This window comes from Mesoplodon mirus (genome assembly GCF_964341445.2).
Source record: "Mesoplodon mirus genome assembly, chromosome: 9".
Lineage (NCBI taxonomy): Eukaryota > Metazoa > Chordata > Mammalia > Artiodactyla > Ziphiidae > Mesoplodon > Mesoplodon mirus.
In genome coordinates, this window is record NC_138985.1 from 31,218,218 (window position 1) to 31,238,649 (window position 20,432).

A 20,432-nucleotide genomic window follows, 5' to 3' on the forward strand; every position below is an offset into this window, starting at 1 on the left:
TGATACAGTCAATTCTGGAACTCCCGCAATGTGACGTTTCACATTCAAATCACAGCTACACAATTATTTATTGAATGTTTCCACAACCAGTGTTTCTAATGCTGGGAGATTACATCCAGAGAGAGACATAAACATGATATTTATCACTTTTGAGCATTTATCTTTTTTTTTTTTTTTTTTGCGGAGCATTTAGCTTTAAAAGTGAAAACGACATTAAGATTACTCCAGAATAAAATAACACGGTGCCCAGGCTTCCTCTGTGAGATCTGACCCAAGGCCAGAGGCACACGAGTTTCGGTGACGGACACTCACCTGGATGGTTTGTCGCAGCACAGAGAAGCAGGTGGTGAGGATGCCCCCGGAGTCTGCAAATGACAAAACAAGGGTCATTCTCAAGTCCCCTGTCCTGCCAGCCCGCACACCGCAAACCTCACCGAGAAGGAAGGATGGGAGCCCGATCCTCTGTTTCATCATAAATGGTTAAGTCAGACCCTGGAACCACTGGCTCATCTTATCACCCGGGAGGGTCCACAGCGTATCAGGTCATCTCGGCCCTAAGACTCCAGATCCCAAGTGACACAATTCCATTAACCAACAGCAGGACGGCTTCCCACACGGGACAGCACAACAATCCCCCGTCAGGGCAAAGGTAAGCGGTCCCAGCACATGTAAACGCTCGTCCTGCGTGTCCTGGTATACAGGAGGCGCTCAGTCAACATCGGCCATTATTACTGTCTTTATTGTTAGTATTGATATTTACTTGAAAGAACCAGTTAATGACTTTGAGAGAATTCTCCATTTTTTCCACTCCTTTTTTTAAAAAGCTTATCCAACAGGGAAAAAAAAAACCTCAGGTTACAATTACTTTACAGTTTACATAACCCTTCCCCGTGTGTGTGTGTGTGTGTGTGTGTGTGTGTGTGTGTGTGTGTTGTAAGGGTTATGTTATACTCTAAGGCTATATATACACTCTCTCAGGAGATGCATCCAGCAACTTTGTGAGAAGGAATTAAGCAACTTTGTGAGAAGGAATTATCCCCACATTTCAGAAGCGGGGAAACCGAGGCTCGGAGAGGTGTGAGGTCTTCTCGAAGATGGCAGAGGGGGAGGACAGCCCAGACGTCCCCGTCTCATCTCCCCGAATGCCTTCCTCTCAGGAGGCGCCTTCCTCTACTGCCTCCTGTGAGCTCCTTCCTGCCCACTGCATCAAATATATTTTTTAAGGGCTTCCCTGGTGGCGCAGTGGTTGAGAGTCCGCCTGCAGATGCAGGGAACACGGGTTCGTGGAAGATCCCACATGCCACGGAGCGGCTGGGCCCATGAGCCATGGCCGCTGAGCCTGCGCGTCCAGAGCCTGCGCTCCGAAACGGGAGAGGCCCGCGTACCGCAAAAAAAAAAACAAAAAACATATATATATATATATATATATATATATATATATATATATATATATGTATTTTTTTAAGTATTGGTGAAATGTAAACTGATTCAGCATTTTAGAAAACAGCTTGTCCGTAAAGATAAAAAGCCCTTAAAAGGTCTGAAGCATGTGACTTAGCAATGTGAGGAATGACGCTGAGGAAATTACTGGAAAAGTCCGTGAGTCTCTATGGACAGGGGTGCTCACTGCGCTGTGATGTGTGTAACAGCAAAAAATAGACAACAGCCTAAGAGGCCAACCACACGCCTCAGTTACATTAGATAAACCACGCTACCCTGCAGACGGCGACACACGTGTGGGCCTGGAGAGAGGCCGTGACCTATGACAGCAACAGCGCTGACGACCACAGACGGCCACATGGCCGCTCCCCAGTGCAGAGTATATGATTCACACACAGACCCACTCACTCCTATACACGCACACCTGGAAATGTGTGGCCAGAGTGCAGGCTGACAGGGCAGAAGTTTGCTTCTGGAATGTCCCGTTACATTTTTTCTTCTATCTGCATTTTCTTTCCTTTTCTGCTTAGAACATAGCTTACTTCTGTAACTGGAGAGAGAAAGTGTAATGCCTCCAGGGTCAGCTCAGATGAAGTTCCAGCTCCTGGTGTGGCATTCAGGCCTCACAGCCACAGTCACAGAACTCAGACGCCCTCCTGGGAGGCAAACAGTGAGGAAGCCGCCAAGGGTGGACGCTGAGCATCTTGGAACAGGAACATTCCCGGCCCACCAGGGTCGCTGCACTGCGGCTGCAGGGGCCTGAGAGCGACCCCACCCTCACTATGGCCAGGTCACAGGACCTGACCACAGGGCCATCCAGCCTGTCCTTCCTCCCAAGGACCTCACCTCCCTTAGGACTCGACTACCAGTCTCGGCAGAGCATCAGAATCCTGACCAGCCGGCTTGAAGCTGGTTTTAAGCTAAGCAGGTGACTGCGCTCATCACCGTGTCTGAGAGCCACTGTCCCCAGCGGAGACACACGGTGCCGTGTGCCATTCCTTCAATTCATGCAACGTTTTCCATTTTGTTTTATCCTGTGAGTGTGTATAAGGAATGCACACAACATATCTGCAATATGAGACACGTACATAATTTATACATAAATAAACATAATGTATTGCATCCTATTACACTCCATTACAATTAAACGTAAGTAGGTCTCAGCCCTGGGGGTGAGTACTCAAAGCTGACTGGAGACCACTACTCTCAACTACCAACCAGCACAAAGCGATTGATTCTGTCTTCTGATATTTACAAACTTCTCTGCATTTTCACTCTGCAAACTCCGGTCTGTGCGAACACACGTGAAAAGCAAAGCAGGAGAGAAGACAATACCCTGGAGGGAGGGAAGGCCACGGGGACCCTGCGGACCAGCCCCACCTGCTGACGTCCAAGCACTGACGTGACCAGGCCAAGCTGCCCACCGCCAGGCCACCCCCTCCTCGCTGCTTAGCTGGAGAGGGAACTTCCCTTGTCATTGCTGACACACAGAAGCTGAGTTTCAAGGGGGCCACAGAGACTCCTCCAAAAGCCCCATCCTTCCATACTCTCTCCTGGTTTGACTTGAAGGTCCAAGAGAACCGTTTTAATTTTGCTCTGTAATTCCCCCAGAATTAGCACAGGAGCGCGAGATACTTCCTGCTCCAGAAGGCACAGAGCTGGGCAGCTTCCGGGCCTTGGGAAACACCAGGCTCCAAGAGGGCAGTGAGGGTGGGCCTGGAGGGGTAGCACCCACACTCCCCGCAGCAGCCTCAAGGCTCAGCAGCTTCACAGAGGGTCCGAGCCAGCCCTCACCCCCAGCAAGTCCTGAGCTCCACCACCCTTTGCATGATGGATGTAAGCTAGATAGATGAGAAATACATAGCTAGATGGTAGATAGGTAGATAAATAGATTGGATAGGTGATAGATACATGATAGGCTTAGGTAGATAGATAGATGATAGAAACATACATACACACATATACGCATGAAAGATAATTAAACAAATACATACATACGTACAAGCAATGCAATCAGAAGGCCAGGCCCCGGCCTACCCTCCCAGCATTTCTCAGTTTCACCTGCAGCCTGAGCTGTGTCCTTTGCCAACTTACACTGAAGTAACACACACCCATTTAGGACAAGCCGACACCATCCATAAGCCTAAGTCTGTCAATAAAGGACGAACTCCTTGAAAGCAGGCCCTCTAATGCCTTCCAGTACCTGCCCCCATCACCTAACTGGATGGCGGGCTGGAACTGCCACATAGTGACTGTTCACCCCAGCCTGCCGGTGAGGCTCCTGGCCACTCCTTAGGTGGGGAGCACGCGGGGAGGAGGGCACAGCAGAAGCCTAGCGTGGAGGTGGGCTGAGGGACATCACATGAAGGGGATGCCGCTCAGGGGGGCGTGGCCAGTGCCAAGGCCCTGCGGTGGGACTGTCTGCATCTCAGGGACCAGCAAGGGAACCAGTGAGGCCAGAACAGGTACACAGGCGGGAAAGAGTGAGGAGGGGATCTCTAGGATGAAAAAGGGAGGCCCTCCGGCGAGTCAGGGCCCCCTAGAGGCTGGAGAGAAAGCCCCTGCACCCCACAGCAGCCAGCCGTGCCTGGGGAGACAGGGCCTGGGTCCAACGACCATGCAGCCCCCTGGGCTTCACTATGGAAGGCAGCAGTGTTCCATCAGCACGGTCCTGTAAGAGGCCACAGGTGACCGAGGTCAGGAAGCAGACCCACTCGTGGTCAGCCACCTGGTTCCCAGCAGGAACCCCAGGACTGAGATGTGCTTCTCCTCACTTCACGGTTTGGGAAAAAGCATTCAGAAGTACTATTAGGTGTCTAGAATCACACAGTTAAGATGCAGTAGCAACTTCTGACACCAAAATTCTGGACTCTTTGGATCCCCCAGCCCCCGACGGTCCACAGCCCATCCTGCTCAGCCTGTCCCTGGGTCAGACTGGAATCAGTGAAGGTAGAGGAGCTTTTCCCTGGGGAGCTAGTCTAGCCCTACGCCTAGGAGGATAGAGAAACCGTGAGCAAGTGACCACTTCTAAGCCAGTTTCTGAGATCTGATGTGCACGAAATCCTGCAACGGGAGAAAATTTCATTCTGGGGCTGTATTTGGAACCAAGCAGATGATACGCAGGGGACGGGACCCCGGATACACTGGACAGAAGGCCCTCAGCTGCCGGGGGAGCTCTGCCATGAGCAGATAGCGAGGGGCAAGCCCCATGCCCAGTGGAAGGGGCCTGACCATGCCCAAACACCATGCTTGTCAGGAAGGTGACATGTGATGTCTCTGTGAGTCTTTACTTGGAAGCAAAGAATTTATCTACTTTGGGGGCTAAAAAGCCAAAGTCTCCCTTTATCGCCACAGTATATTTCATGCCTTAAGAATAACTGAGAACCAACGTACAGAAGTTTCTTGAAGACAGTCCCTTGCTCACGAGAAACCCTGCATCCTGAGCTCGTGGAAGTCTAAAGAAGCCTCTCTACTTGTAGACCCCTGGCCCCCAGATCTGTGCTGCAAACGCCTTTTCTCTTGCTGTTTTGTAAGAAGAGAGCTCTCCGCCAGCCTTCCTGGGGAGCCTTCAGAGGCTGAGGGCTGCAGGCCCCCACCGCTCTCCGTAGACCTGTGCCAGCACCCCGGGTGATAGCAGCACAGCACCTCCCGTGTTCCTCCCCGTCTCCAGGGCGATGCAGCACCGTCCCCACCTGCCTCTGCCCTGCCCAGCCTCCTTCACCTGTGTCCCCTTTGGCACATGCTTATCACAGCTCTCAACTTCTAAATGTGCTAAGAAAAATAAGGGCAAAGGGAAGAGACACAGGCGGAATCTGTGCTAAAGGTTAAACATATGAAAGGTAACCCACAAAGCCTGGGCTGCTCGAGGGGCTGCTTCTCCTTAAAGGTGCTGCTTGAGGCCCAAAGCTCATCTGCTTAGACCACTATGTAGTCCTGGGACCCCAGTAAAGTCACTGGCCTCCCTGATAAAATGACAGCTTTGGATCCAGCGCTTAGAAGGTCTGGCACAGCCCTGCAAACCCCGAGTCCATGGATCCGAGACAGTGAGGAGTGAGCCATCCACCAGATAAAGAATTAGATGACCTGCCCGGGGGCTCTCTTGTTTAACATATTTTTCAAATTATTAAAACTCATTTATTTTCCTAATGGGGTTATTTTTATATTTGAAATAGATGTAGCGATAGCAATTCTGCAGTCACGTGGCCATCTTTCAAGAGAGCACAGTGACCACCATGACATTTGCATGCCGACACAAACTTCTTTTATTAAAAGAGAACAGGGAGGGGATATGGAAACATATGTATATGTATAACTGATTAAATTTGTTATAAGGCAAAAAATTAAAATAAATAAATAAATAAATTTTAAAAAAAAAGAGAGAACAGAGAGGGCTTCCCTGGTGGCGCAGTGGTTAAGAATCTGCTTGCCAATGCAGGGGACACGGGTTCGAGCCCTGGTCCCGGAAGATTCCACATGCCGCGGAGCAACTAAGCCTGTGCGCCACAACTACTGAAGCCCGTGCACCTAGAGCCCGTGCTCTGCAACGAGAAGCCATCACGATGAGAAGCCCGTGCACCGCAATGAAGAGCAGCCCCCGCTCGCCGCAACTAGAGAAAGGCCGCGCGCAGCAACGAAGACCTAACGCAGCCAAAAATTAATTAATCAAATAAATAAATAAATTTAAAAAAAAAAAGAGAGAGAGAGAACAGAGACTGGTGCACCATTCGCCAAGACCAGAGGTAGCTCAGTCCAGAACACTTGGTGACACTGGCCCAAGTATCGCTGGGAGAGAAATGCTTTGCCACTGATAACGGCGCCTTTCTAAGAGGGCAGACCGCTGGAAGGAAGGCCGGGGTTCAGACAGGCACTCCACCGTCTCTCCACCGTGTGGGAGCAGACGCGGGACAGCTACGTACTTCCAAACAACAGAGCGGGAGAACAGTGGGGTCCTGGCGGGGACTACCGGCGTGAAAAGGCCACGGGAAGCTCGCGGGGGACAAAGGCCAAAGCACATGTCCAGAGTGGGAGAGCAGCTGCTGCCCGGGCGCACACTCTGGGGGCCCCGCCCGGGTTGAGTAAAGACAGGCACCCACGGTGCCCAGCGGGGAGGTGGTCCCCTGCGCTCACAGACATGCGTGGTGTATGGGGCGGAGGGGGAGGCGGGATCCTCATCCACTGGGCAACACCATCTCCCAGGAGCCGCTGGCTCCCCAGGGCGGGTGGGGCTCCGGGCCCCTGGGCCCCCAGCTGACCTGAGGCTTTTACTTGGCTCAGTCAGACATCCTGCACCACCTCAAATCTACACCCAAACCTCTGCTCCCCTGACAGGATGCCAAGAATTACTAGGGGCCCTTGTATCTTATACTTTTTCAAGGAAAAGATGTAGTCGATGCATGACAGTCAACAAACACCCTGAAGACCTTACTCTGGATGCAAAATGTGCCGTTGAAGGCTTTGGAGGAGGGTGCTGCAGTCACACCAGCGACCGCGTCCAGGCCAAAGGACTCCAGGCTCCGTGTCTCCCATAATCACTCATGAGAGGCGGATCACTGGCTTCCTACAGGCTTCTACGAAAAGTGCTTAACAAATCCAACGCAGCAATGACACAACACCAACGCCGCATCGCCAAGGGCCCCAGCAGAGCCTAGGGGACAACCTGAAAGGCTTATGTGAGGGATCGGATTCAGGGTGCAGAGACAACAGCTGCTATAGGCCGTGTGCCCTGTCACCCTCCCAACGCAAAGGGCAGGAAAGCGGAGGGGAAGACATTCGGAGCGAGCCCCGCTACACAGCAGGTAAGCAGTGCGGCCTGGGCTAGAACCATGCCCACACTCCTCACTATGGCCACCCTCGGGGCATCTCCCGGAGTCCCTTCCAGCCCTGGCGGCTGTGAACGCAGGGCCACACAGAGACAGCCAGCTGACCCAAGGCCAGGGTTAGCCACACAGGCTGTCCCTGCATTACCAGGCCCTGCTCTCCTTCAGATGAAGGCCTCTAAGTACAGGTAACAGAACCCTGAATGCTCCAGCTGTGTGACCTTGAGCAGGCAGCATGCCCTCTCTGTGCTCTATGCTCCTTACCCATAAAATGGGCTGATAACTACAGCAACCTTCTCTGCAAGGTTGTTGTGGAGTTCAAGCAGCAAAGGCCTGTCACAGACCCAGAACAGGGCCCAGCACAGAGTAAATGCATTATTAGCATTTACAGCGACATAGTCTCATGTGTTTTCTGGGAAAGCATGAAATGGGGTGAAAGGAAAATGAGAACAGAGAAAGCAGTGCCTTAATGAGAACCACTCAGTGGTCAGTGAACGCGTGTCGGCAGAGGAGGGGAGGCCACGGACACTTCCCCGTGAAGACACAGCAGCACCCATCTCTGTCATAAGCACACTTAGACACACACACACACACACACACACACACACACGGTGGACAAATCAAGCCTGTGTCGCAGGGGTTGATGCTAATGCGGTGTTCTCATGTCCCCTTGCCACAGGGTAAAGGGTGGGGACTGGCCTGGCTCAGGAGGCCCTGGGTGAGCCCCAACCCAGCAGCCTACCTCATGGAGTCTCCCTCACTCTCCATCCTCACCTCACAGCCCTCCTTTCAGTTCTCCCAACACATTCGCTCCCTCCTGCCCCAGGGCCTTTGCACATGCTCTGCACCCACTTATTCAAGCCCCACCTGCATCTCTCAGCTCAGATGTCATCTCCCCAGCAAAGGGGCCCTCTATGCATGTTCTGTCTACCTTGGTCTTCTCGACCGCACTGACCTCAACTGCACAGAAGTAACCAGGGTGTGAATTCTTGTCTAAGCTCTACATTCCCCCCTTGAAGACACAGCAGAGGCACTGGCTGCTGGCTCCCAGATGCAGCTCAGCCCTGGGAGCGGTGTCCTGAAGGCAGTAGGCAGCAAAACACAGAGGTCTGCAGGATAAAGGAAGGAATAAACCAAGCACTAATTTCAAAGAGTCAGAGGGGTGATCTGGCCATTTTAAGAGGCAGGAGGATACTGTTTTACATTTCAGCAACGAATATCTAGCTAGCTTTATTTTTAGGATAACAAAAATAAAAGGGGGGACTTCCCTGGTGGTGCAGTGGTTAAGAATCCGCCTGCCAATGCAGGGGGCACAGGTTCGAGCCCTGGTCCAGGAAGAGCCCACATGCCACGGAGCAACTAAGCCCGTGTGCCACAACTGCTGAGCCTGTGCTCTGGAGCTTGCGAGCCACAACTACTGAGCCCACATGCCACAACTACTGAAGCCCGCACACCTAGAGCCCATGCTCCGCAACAAGAGAAGCCACTGCAATGAGAAACCCATGCACCACAACGAAGAGTAGCCACCGCTCACCGCAACTAGAGAAAGCCTGTGCACAGCTACGAAGACCCAATGCAGCCAAAAAGAAATAAATAAGTAAATAAATATTAAAAAATAATAATAATAAATAAATAAATGGGGTACATTTACTATTTAAGTGGCTTAAACAGATTCATCATCTAAAAGAATAGTAGCTGGGCTTCCCTGGTGGCGCAGTGGTTGAGAGTCCGCCTGCCGATGCAGGGGACACGGATTTGTGCCCCGGTCCGGGAAGATCCCACATGCCGTGGAGCGGCTGGGCCCGTGAGCCATGGCCGCTGAGCCTGCGCGTCTGGAGCCTGTGCTCCGCAACGGGAGAGGCCACGACAGTGAGAGGCCCGCGTACCGCAAAAAAAAAAAAAAAAAAAAAAAAAAAACTTTAAAAGAATAGCAGCTGAAGAGTAGCAACTCTCTACACCACCACAAGGTTATAACATATGGAATCAATGAAAGGGGGGTGGTTGGTTATTAGGAAGAAATTTTCCATTGAACAGCCAGGTGGTGAAGCACCAACTTCAGACAACCCAGTGACAATAAAGTACAGCCTGTCCCCACAGACTGTCAAATGTGGGTCCTGCTCACTGGCTGGGTGGGACTCATATGCTGCGCCCACCCAGGTACTGGCTACAGTGACACACGTTCTCACCAACAGGATCCTCCAGATCACCCTGTGGAAGCATTTGATGAGATCCCTGCAAGACGAGGAACCAGAGCAACGGCCTTCCTCTCCAGGCACACTGCCGACCGTACCGGGGAGCTGGTCGCAGCTCTCACCAGGCTCACTCCCCGCTCCCGCTCACAGGGTGAAGGGTGGCACTGGGATCCCTGGGCTGGAGCAGGTGAAGGCTGCACCCCTGCTTCCCACCTCCCCTCGCCCCCTCTGGCTTTCGGGTGAAGAGCAAAGAAAGAAAGACCTTTAGTGAATGCCATACCGGGAACTTGGCAGGGCCTGAGGACACATCAAGGGTGCCAGCTTCCCCAGAGTTGCCGGACCTGTGTGCTGGTCCCAGGCATGCTGACCAGCCCTGAAACTTGCGTTGTGAAAGGTCTTATAAAAAGGAACAAAAGGCACGTTGCATAACCAGAGCCAGATTCACAAGGAAGCACGGGGCTTGGTGGCAGTGCACAAATGTCACCGCCAGGCAGGGGACTGGGGAGGGGGCTCCATTAAGGAGATCAGCTGAAACATCTCTGTACATTCTGTGTTTGTTTCTCCAGGAAAATGGAGTTAAAAATACATTTTAAAACATTTTGAGAGACCTCCCTGGTGGTCCAGTGGCTAAGACTCCACGCTTCCACTGCAGGGGGCATGAGTTCGATCCCGGGTCAGGGAACTAAGATCCCGCTTGCTGCGGGGCAGAGCCACAAAAAAAAAAAAAAAAAAAAAAAAATTGAAAGGCAACAGGTACCCACATCCAGTTCAAATATAAAGGCATTCATTTGTTCACTCATTCATTCATTCACTCACCGCCCAGATGGCAGGGTGCAGGGGTGATGTGCACCTGCTTTGGAACCCTAACGCCTAGGTGAGGCCCCAGCTGTCTGACCTTCAGAAATTACCTCTCTGTTACTCAGTTTTCTCATCTGGAAAGTGGAGGTATTGGGAGAATTCAATAAGGAAACACGTGCAGAGCTAAGAACAGCACCTAGCAGGTAATACGTGCTAAATAAGTATCAGCTTTGCACTCAATCCTTGTATTTGGGCACCAGGCAGGGACTGGCCCCTGAAACACAACTTCCCCACAAGCCCACATCAAACACAGTAACCACCCAGGACCACAGCACCATTCAGAAAAATAAGACTCTGGGCAAGAAATCTTCCTAAAGTCAGACAGCCAGCAAGACACCATTCCCTTCCAGAACGAGAATACCAGAAAACAAATTCATTATCAGGACTGCCCACCTTAAGAATTTTTTTAGGATTGCCCACCTTAAGATTTCTTTTCTTTTCTTTTCTTTTCTTTTTTTTGCGGGCCTCTCACTGTTGTGGCCTCCCGTTGCGGAGCACAGGCTCCGGACGCGCAGGCTCAGCGGCCATGGCTCACGGGCCCAGCCGCTCCGCGGCATGTGGGATCCTCCCGGACCGGGGCACGAACCCGTGTCCCCTGCATCGGCAGGTGGACTCTCAACCACTGTGCCACCAGGGAAGCCCAAGAATTCTTTTCTTAATGCTCCTACAGGTGAGCAGCGATTACGATGAATTACTAGAAAATACACACCCTTCTTAAGTTAGGAAACTAAGGTAACCCCCAAGCTCAACTATGAGAAGCAAGGTTTCGTTCACACTGAGATTATGTCTGTGCTGATTTGTCACCAAATACTCAGAATTCTGAGCTGCGTAGGCTGGTCTGAACCATAAGAGGCTGATGAAGGAAGGGAGGGAGGCGTCCACAGGGCAGGAGGGTGGAGACAGCGCTTTCACAATCAAGTCTTATGTCCCCAGAGGGGTTGATGGGAAGAGGTCCTCAGCTCGGGCAGTGGCCGCCCCCAGGAAGCAGAGGGCGGGGGCCAGGGTCAGGGCTCGGCGCTCCACGTAACTTTCACTGCCCCATCACCACCAAGCGAGCACAGGGGCAAACAGAGGAGAGACGCCAGGGGCAGACTCAGTGCCAAGTGCAAGTGGAGGTCCCTCTGGGGAGGAACTCACTGTGCTGCAGAGGGGCACGGCCGGCTTCTCCCTGCAGAAGCAGCCCCCTCCCTGCCGCTGGCCTGAGGCAGGCAGGCGGAGGAGTAGTGACAGGAGGGGCGGCTGGGAGCTCAGTCTCAGGGCTGCAGCACGGGGGCCCCAGCCCCACAGCGGAGCAGAGGGTTCAGTGACAGCACGTAGGGCTGCGCTCGGGGCAGGGACGCGGGCTCTGGCTGAGGGCTGCCTGCCAGGGCCCTGCAGGGACCAGAGAGGGACCAGGAAGGACCACACAGAGCAGGGGGCTGCGTCCTGCTGGCACTGCCGAGTCCCACCTCCCTGGGGTGCAGAAAGGGCGGGCCCAGCGCTGCTCCCCATCCTCGTAAGTTCCCCCAGGAAACTTGCTGGGGTTCCTGGGAAGGCAGGTGTCCCAGAACCTAACAGGTGCGTGCCCACCCGCCCGCCTGCCCTCCTTCCGTCCTTTTTAAGTAGCACAAAACCAAGAAACAGACACACAAACAAAGTCAAAGAGCATAGCTGGACCAGAAAGAAGAAGCAGGCGCCATAATACCTCCATTAGCTCCTGAACTGTCACGCTCCTTGGGCTCCGAGTTTCCAGGAGGCCAAAATGAAAAAGGAGGTGGTGGCTGGACACACGTCAGACCGTGGGGAAAACCATGGGTGAACAGGTGGCCCAACCTGTCTGAGGTTGGATTCAACTTACTCACTGGACACCCGGAACTACAAGAGGAAGGACAGCCAGTGCCGGGCCAGGAGCGACCGAGAACCAGAGCCCCATCCCCCACTTCAGAACCAGAGCCCCATCCCCCACTTCGGAACCGGGGCCCCATCTCCCACTTCAGAACCGGGTCCCCATCCCCCACGTCAGAACCACCCTCCCCTTCCCAGCTGTCTACCCTGGAGGCTGTCTGGTGGATTTCATTTTATGAAATGGTCGGATATGTTCCTTAAATTGAGAGGGAGATTCATGTAGGCCCATTTTATAATTACATCTAAACAGGCATTCTTTTATTTTTTATCAATTATTCCGTAACAAGGACATTTCATTGCTTCCCATAGAGGACCACGGGGAGGGTTGTGGGAGGCTCTCTCAGCCCTGTCCCTGGAAGGATGGCCGGGGAGTGGAGGGGTCCGCTCTGGAGGAAACCACGTGGGGTCTCCTTCCAGGCCAGACGCAATGGAGGCCCCGAGCTGAGGGGCTCCAGTTTCTGTCTCAGGCCGGCTCGGTCCCCACAGGACGGCAGGGGCTTCCTGAGAGGGGCCGCGGGGCTGAAGGGTAATCGGGCCACCTGTCCCTTTACCTGTCACGTCAGCAGGATTTTTAACTCTTCTGAGCATCGGTTCTCACCTCTGTGAAATGGGTCAACGATGGCAGCCTCCTGGCTCCATGAGAGGACTGGAGAAGTCCAGAGGCACCTAGCCCCGTGTCTCATGGAGGTATCAGCTCAAAGCCAGACTCTTCACCATCAGGGGCCCCAGAGGGAGAGACGGTCCTAGCCCAACTCCCGCATTTCACGAGTGAGAGACGTGATTGGGAGGGGAGGTGCACTCTGGTGGGGGAGCAGATGGGGCCAGGTGTGGTGCCCCAAGGACAGGCCGTTTATTCCTTACTCCGTGGTGATGGAGAACACACCAAGCCTGGGGATCCAGCTCTCAAAGACACCATCAAATTCCCAACAGGAGCATTCTCGGTGCCAGCCAGGGATATGAAAAGTGCAGGAAGAAGCAGCCCAGGAGTGACCTGCAGCCCCAGGAGAGACCAGACACAGTCTCTAGAAAGTAAGGACCTGTGTGATTATCCCTGGGGTAGTGTCACCCTGGGAGGGCAAGAGCTCTCTGCAGAGAGAGGGCTTCAGCAGCAGTGATGTGAGGCCACTCCGGGTGGTACCAAGTGGGGCAGTGTCCTGTCCTGCAGGCCCATCCTGCCCCAGTGCCCAAGCTTCCCACCAAGGATGGCCCCACTGAAATCCAGGGGTCCACAGGAAAAGGCAGGCCCCCTTTCTGGGAACATCTCTGAAATGGTGTTCCCTTTTTATAGGTGAGGATATTTCCCACATTTAAGTTGCTTAAAATGAAACAGAGAGGTAAATATAAGACTGTGAATGTGGAATTAAATGCTGGATGACAATGGATCACATTCAAGAAAAGACATGGACTTCCCTGGTGGCGCAGTGGTTAAGAATCTGCCTGCCAATGCAGGGGACACAGGTTCAATGCCTGGTCCAGGAAGATTCCCACATGCTGCAGAGCAACTAAGTCCATGCGCCACAACTACTGAGCCTGCGCTCTAGAGTCCGCAAGCCACAACTCCTGAGCTCGCATGCTGCAACTACTGAAGCCCACGCACCTAGAGCCCGTGCTCTGCAACAAGAGAAGCCACCGCAGTGAGAAGCCCGTGCACCGCAACAAAGAGCAGCCCCCGCTCGCCGCAACTAGAGAAAGACCACGTGCAGCAACAAAGAGCCAACGCAGCCAAAAAAAAAAAAAAAAAAAATTTTTTTTTTAATAAATAAATAAAAGACAAACACATGTTGAATTAAAATGGAAGATGAGTCTTGGCTGGAGCAGCTGGGAAGCCACGTCAAAGTTTGGGTCCTACTGCTCACTGATTGGAATTAAACTCTGTCTTGCCCTCCAAGAACCAAATAAATGAGGTCACACCATAATTGATTGCCTCCCCCCACCAATCAATAACTGTATGGTCACTCCACTCACTCTGGAAGACAAATGCCTGCTACCCAGGGCTGCCCACTGAATGTTCAGAGCCAGCCTCCACAATCCTGTACTGCCCCATCCACCAACCAGGCCAGAGACTACCATGTCTGCTGGCTTCTGTCGCTGCCGAGTTTAAGGAAACATTGTGCAAACTGCTGAAATGTGAGCCTAAAAAGAAAGAGATCTGTTGTTGCTACAGACACAGGTGGGTGTTCACGTCCCCGGAAAGGCACAGTCATCCGAGCTCTCGACCTAACCAGGTTGTGTAACACCCAGGGCAAACTCAGAGGACTGATGTGGTCAGATCATCTCCTAAGTCTCCTTAAGCTTTCATAACACTTGGAGGGAAGTTCAGAGGACTCATTGTGGGTGTACGTTATGCAAAAACAGGACAGGGGAGCCTCAGCCACCGGACTGAACTCAAAGACAGGGCTATCAATACACCAAAGACACACGGCGACTGTTGTCTGTGTCGACGACTGTTGTCTGTGTCGACACAGTTAAATACTAAAGTGAGTCACGGTCAGGATTCTGCGGGTTAACTGACAGGTCAACTCAAGAACCACCTACACATTCTCATCATTTTTAATGACAGGTTTGACTGAATGTGAAAGCAAATCGACGGCATGTGACAATCCTCCTCATTATTGTTATTATATGGAGAAGAGAAATGGTTAAAGCCACACACCCCAGACCCTATTCGAGCCCAGACCCATCCTAGTGTTTTCCTTGCACTATCCCTCATGACCCATATGGCGGCCCCCTGAGCTGGGAACCCTTAGCATCCCCACTTTGCCAAAAGGGAGCTGAGGACCACATGCCCAAGGTCACCCAGCCAATGAGAAGCAGCACTGGGACTCAGCCCAGAGGCTACCATGTCTGCTCCCAAACCTGTTTATGCCAAATGCAGAAGAGGTTCCCAGCTCTTACTCACCATGGTGGGCCACCAACTTCCCAACTACCCTAGCACCCCAAAAGCCAAGACCACTCAGCCCACCACCGTGGATTCCTCCCAGCTTGGCCTCTCCTCCTGCCCGCCTCTCAGGTTTGTATGAGAATTGCCCACTGCAGGTCCGTGGGGAGGCAGCTGGGAAGTGGGCTAGGGTCTCTTCTTTCTGATGGGCAAGTCAGGGGAAAAGGTCTGAGGACATAATCAATAACTCATCAATTGGGGACTCCCCTGGTGGCACAGTGGTTAAGAATCTGCCTGCCAATGCAGGGGACACAGGTTTGAGCTCTGGTCTGGGAAGATCCCACATGCCACAGAGCAACTAAGCCCATGCGCCACAACTACTGAGCCTGCGCTCTAGAGCCCGCGAGCCACAGCTACTGAAGCCCACGCGCCTAGAGCCCGTGCTGCACACAAGAGAAGCCACCACAATGAGAAGCCTGTGCACCACGACGAAGAGTAGCCCCTGCTCACCACAACTAGAGAAAGCCCGTACATAGCAACGAAGGCCCAACGCGGCCAAAAATAAATAAATAAATGTATAATTTAAAAAAAAAACGAATCAGTTGTAGTTCATTCAAGGTTGCCATGTTCTAGAAAGTCACCATGACACTGGCCAGCCTTCTTGTGCCTATGAGCACCAGCCATTGTAAACAGAAATCACTAACAAAAAGAAAAAAATGCAAAAAATGTGGCACTAAAAGAAATATACCTTGAAAAGGACACCTGTTTATTGATACTATTAGTCTGAGGTCTGAAACAAGAAGACACCTTGTACAGCCTCAGCTGGTGACGTGCCCACAGGCAGCTCAAAATTTGTGCCCTTCTGCGCACATCCCTGGACCACCAGAGAATCACAGTGAGGGTTGATTTGTGGATTACAAATAAAGTTTAGTAAATAGGCACGTTTGCAAACATAAAATCCACAAACAATGAGGTGTGACTGTAATTTAATCTATTTAAATTTGTAGATGATTCAATCTTCGATTCACTTAAGAACTATCTGGAAAACTTCCCAATGCTAATGTCCCCACGTTTGTCACGATAACATTATGAAAAGAATCATAATCGCAGTCTGATCCAGCCATAGTTGTAAGTTTACGTGATATCATTTTTTTATACCAAGGGCGCCTTATGCTCCTTGGGAAGCTAAGCCCTGGAGTTCTCCTTCCTCTTTGGAAGGCAGAGGCTGACAGGTTGATACTGCCACGCCTCCTTCTAAAGACACGCACTGTCTCTGCCAGAGCTTTGTTTCCACCTGAGGACTTCCGACGCCATGCACTGAGCCGCTTGGAGCGTTTTCTAGACAGAGACTCTGACGAAGCTGGCTCTGTGTTCTAGAACACGGACAAATGGACTACAGCATCGTCTAGGCAGGAGGGAGAGGAGACGGGCATCAGGAGGTGAGACACTGTTCCCAAGAGGAAGGGATCTCGGTGAGGCAGCCCAGCCCCACCCCCTCTCCATCGCCCTAGGCTGCACTGCAGCATCCTCAGTCGTCCCCACGCCCAGCTCGCACAGCCCGCCAGGCTCGCTCAGAGTGGCCGCACCCCTGGAAGACATCTCCTTGTAGAGCAGGTGCTCAGACTTCAGCGGGCAGCACAGTCACTCGGCAGGCTTAGGAAAAGAGAGATCTGGGGTCAGGGGTGAGACCAGAGGATGTGCGTTTCTAAGTTCCCAGATTTATGCTGCTGCTGCTGTTCTGAGATCACACTTTGAGAACCACTGACTAAATAAACTATCTGTGCATTGCTTGGTTTGGACTAAAACCTTGTTATCACATACTCTGCTGGCTTCGCTAAAGCAACCCTCGCTGTCGTTTTCACTCAGTCCCCTAATCTCCCAATCACATTCGGAATGACCACTGCAGCAGTGTTGTCAGCCTCTACTTGAATATCCCCAAGGACAGGGAGCTCACCACCTCATACACCTCCAAGTCCATTTTTAACTCTTAACTTTCCAAAGTCCTTTGTCACATTGAGTCTAAATCTGTGCTCACTCAACGTCTGTACCTCAGCCATGAGCAAATCATATTGAAGTCAATCCCTCTGGGGACGAAGATGTATGATTTTCCCAAAGAGAAGAGTAAGAATGCACTTGGCCAGTTTGAAACTAACTTCATGTAGAATGATTGTTTTAAAAAGGCTTTATGGGGCTTCCCTGGTGGCACAGTGGTTGAGGGTCCGCCTGCAGATGCAGGGGACGCGGGTTCGTGCCCCGGTCCGGGAAGATCCCACATGCCGCGGAGCGGCTGGGCTCGTGAGTCATGGCCACTGAGCCTGCGTGTCCGGAGCCTGTGCTCCGCAACGGGAGAGGCCACAACAGTGAGAGGCCCACGTATCAAAAAAAAAAAAAAAAAAAAACGCTTTATGAAGCAAACATTGCCATTTTAGAAAAGGATGTATCACCTCTGTGTCACGTGCTGATGAACTCAGCAGGTTTTCAGTGAAGCATTTCATCAAGCAGACACAGTGTTCCTTCCAGATGCCAACTAGTCAGGAGGCCACACTGGCCGCTGGCGGGCAAGCCTTGAGCTCTCAGGTACTGGAAGATAACTGGGCAGGATGGGGAGCTGGCAGTGGATCTCGAAACATGGGGGACGATTCATATGATGAAAAAGTTACTGGCCACTGGGTCTCAATCACCAGCCCACTGAGCTCTGTGCCTATACTACTTGCATCCTGCACAATAACCCTGGGATGTGGAGACCAGGGTCCTGAGCTTCAGGTACCACCAGCTTCCAATCCCCACAGCTCCTCACTGAATCACTGTAAAGCCAAACCCAGACATCATATCACTTCATCTGATAAGTATTTCAGCATCTTTAGAATGAAGACTTTTCAAAAAATACAACAAAATACCAGTATCATTAGCAATATATTCCTTAATGTAAAGCAAATATGAAATCATGTTTGTACACAAATATGGAATCAATGTTCAAATGTCCCTGTCTCACACGTTTTGTTGTGGTTTTGTTTTTTCACAGTCTGATGGTTTTGAATCAGGACCCACATCAAGTCTTACAATGTTTATTTAACCTGTCTCTTCATTTCCTTGGAGGAGCACAGGTCCCTCCTCCTCTTCTTGCAGTGTATTTGAAAACAACTGGGGTTCTTTTTACCCAGTAGGATTTCCCCATTCTGATTTTGCTGACCCCTCTGGAAATATTTTTCAGATCGCTCTGGCCCTGTATTTCCTGTAAGCTGTGGGTGGATCTGGGCTTGCTGTGATTCTGGTTTGCTTTCTGGTAGGGACTCGGCCAAGAGGCAGCCTGTCCTTCACATGAGGCCCACATGACCCCACCAGCTTCCTTTTTGTGAACAAGGAGGTTACAGAAGGTCACAGCCTAGAGCCAGCTGTTTAGTTATTAGTGGTCTGAAACATGGCCTGTTCTAACTCTATCACTCTCTCAACATTTGTTAGCGGAATTCCTCACCAAGTAAAACTTCCTCCCTTCATCTATTTTTAACTCTGAGGTACAGTTCGTACAAGAAAAGAAGGTCAAATGCTTGATGGCTTCTCTTCATCAAATTTCACAAGTTGGTTCTCTAACATCCCATCAAGGGTAACTAACAGAGTTTTGTTGCTTGTTTAAGTAAGTGCTTTTTAAAGTCTGTTGTATAGGTCAGAAAATGATGTCTCAAAGTCACACAGCTAACAGCTGTTACAACGCCGATCCGGGAAACGTCTGCACTCAGGGGCCCCGATCCCCAGCTCCACACCTGCTCTCCAGACCCAGTTCCGGAGACAGGCCCCTGTGTCCCTACGTTCCTTGGGTCCCAGGAGAGGGCCGGGGTGGAGGGCCCTAGGGCATATAGAACTTGGAGAAGAATCTGACTCCGCACCCCTGGGCTCCCAAAATGACAGCCAGGGTCACTCGCCCCCCTGCCATTGCTCCCGGGCAGAGATTTAAACTTGGGGGAGTTTGCCACTGTGTGCATTTTTTAAGGAGTACTCCTCTCGCAGGTAAAAATACACTCAGGTTATTCAAGCGCTATGGCAGTATGATGCTTCTCCTTCGTCCCAATCCGGGGCATTAAAAAAATAAGCAGTTGTTTTTCCCCTTCAATAGTTACTGCTATTTCCACCACTGATCACACAGAACGACTGTCTTCAAGCATGCCTCCCACACTTAAAACCTGTGACTGCTGTGGAACCAGTGTCATAAAAGAAAAGAAACAACACTCAACCTGAGTTTTCTTATCCACTGCAGACTTCCAGCCTTCGGACCTGGGGAGGCCCCAGTCACTCCTTGAAAACATTTCCCAAGGCCCTTCCCTGGGAGAGGAGCCATCACGCTGGAAGCTGCAAGGCCCTGGCTAGCTGACCGCTGTCACCCCAGAGCGCTGGGCACGGGGAGCCCAGGACAAGGATGGACGATGGGCAGCCCGAACCAGAGTGGTGGAGATGCCACGCCGTGTGTGCCACACCTGGCGGTGGATGTGCAGGGGATGCTGACGTCTAACACAAGGACGGGAACAGACACGGGGAAGCAGTCGCTGGAGTGACCGCCTGCGGCTGGGGTGGGTTTTCATCTTTAGCCAGGCTCCGTGCTGCCCTGAATGCAAGCCGACCCTGAGTTCATGTGTCCCCTGCAGCCTTCTCGTCACACCTGCAGGCGGGCCTGGCGGCCAGCAACAACACGTAGCCACCAGCTTTCACACCCCAGCTACAAAGGGGGTGGCTTATGGTGGGGGTTTTTCTTAATTTGCGGAGGGTTGTCCCTCTTTCTCAGAAGGTCCCTGAACTGAAACTTAAGGAAAGGCTCCTGATGGCCGACCTGGAGTTCCCACTAAGGCATTGCAAACGCCGGGCCTCTTCACAGGGCCACCTTCCCAGAAATCCTGACAATTCTACCCCCAAAGGTGAAAAAAGCCAGGGGCCTGGATGTTATTTTAGGTGAGGGAGGGAACAGTGAAATCAAAGCTAGTGTAGACCCAAGTTTGGCTTGGGGTCAGGAAAGGCTGGAAGCAAGTACCTCCTTCCTGGAAATCTACGGGAATCCACACCCAGCTGTGGGGATGGCCCAGGGCCGCATTTAGGAGAGGTGCTGACGGCAGCTGCAGCCAGAGGCCGGGCAAAGGTCAGGGCCCCCTTCCCGGAACTGGCTGGGCTCTGACCAGTCTGGCCTGGGTCCTGCTGATTCCTGGAAGGAATGGAAGGGGGTCTTCCCATTCCCACTGAGGGCTCACCCTGACTTAATGCCAGTCCAGCACCCCAACCTTCACAGAGGACTGTGAACTGAGAAAAGTACAACAAATGAGCAACTGAGAAATGAAGTAACGAAGTCATCAACCCAGCCCAGGAGCCCGGCCTGCTCTGAGATGC

The 20,432-nt window shown here is 52.0% G+C and overlaps 1 protein-coding gene across 12 annotated transcripts in view; it reads right to left on the minus strand.

Moving 5' to 3' along the window:
* TNS3 (tensin 3) overlaps positions 1–20,432 on the minus strand; it is a 243,498-nt gene that overhangs the window by 132,879 nt on the left and 90,187 nt on the right. For 6 of the 12 annotated variants that reach the window (XM_082632029.1, XM_082632034.1, XM_082632031.1 and 3 more), the window contains one exon: positions 313–365. Coding sequence is in view for 3 of the 12 variants with exons in the window: in XM_082632031.1 (XP_082488157.1) it covers positions 313–365 (53 nt within the window). In the remaining 9 variants the exon portion in view is untranslated. The other 6 variants (XM_082632032.1, XM_082632035.1, XM_082632037.1 and 3 more) reach the window with 6 other exon arrangements.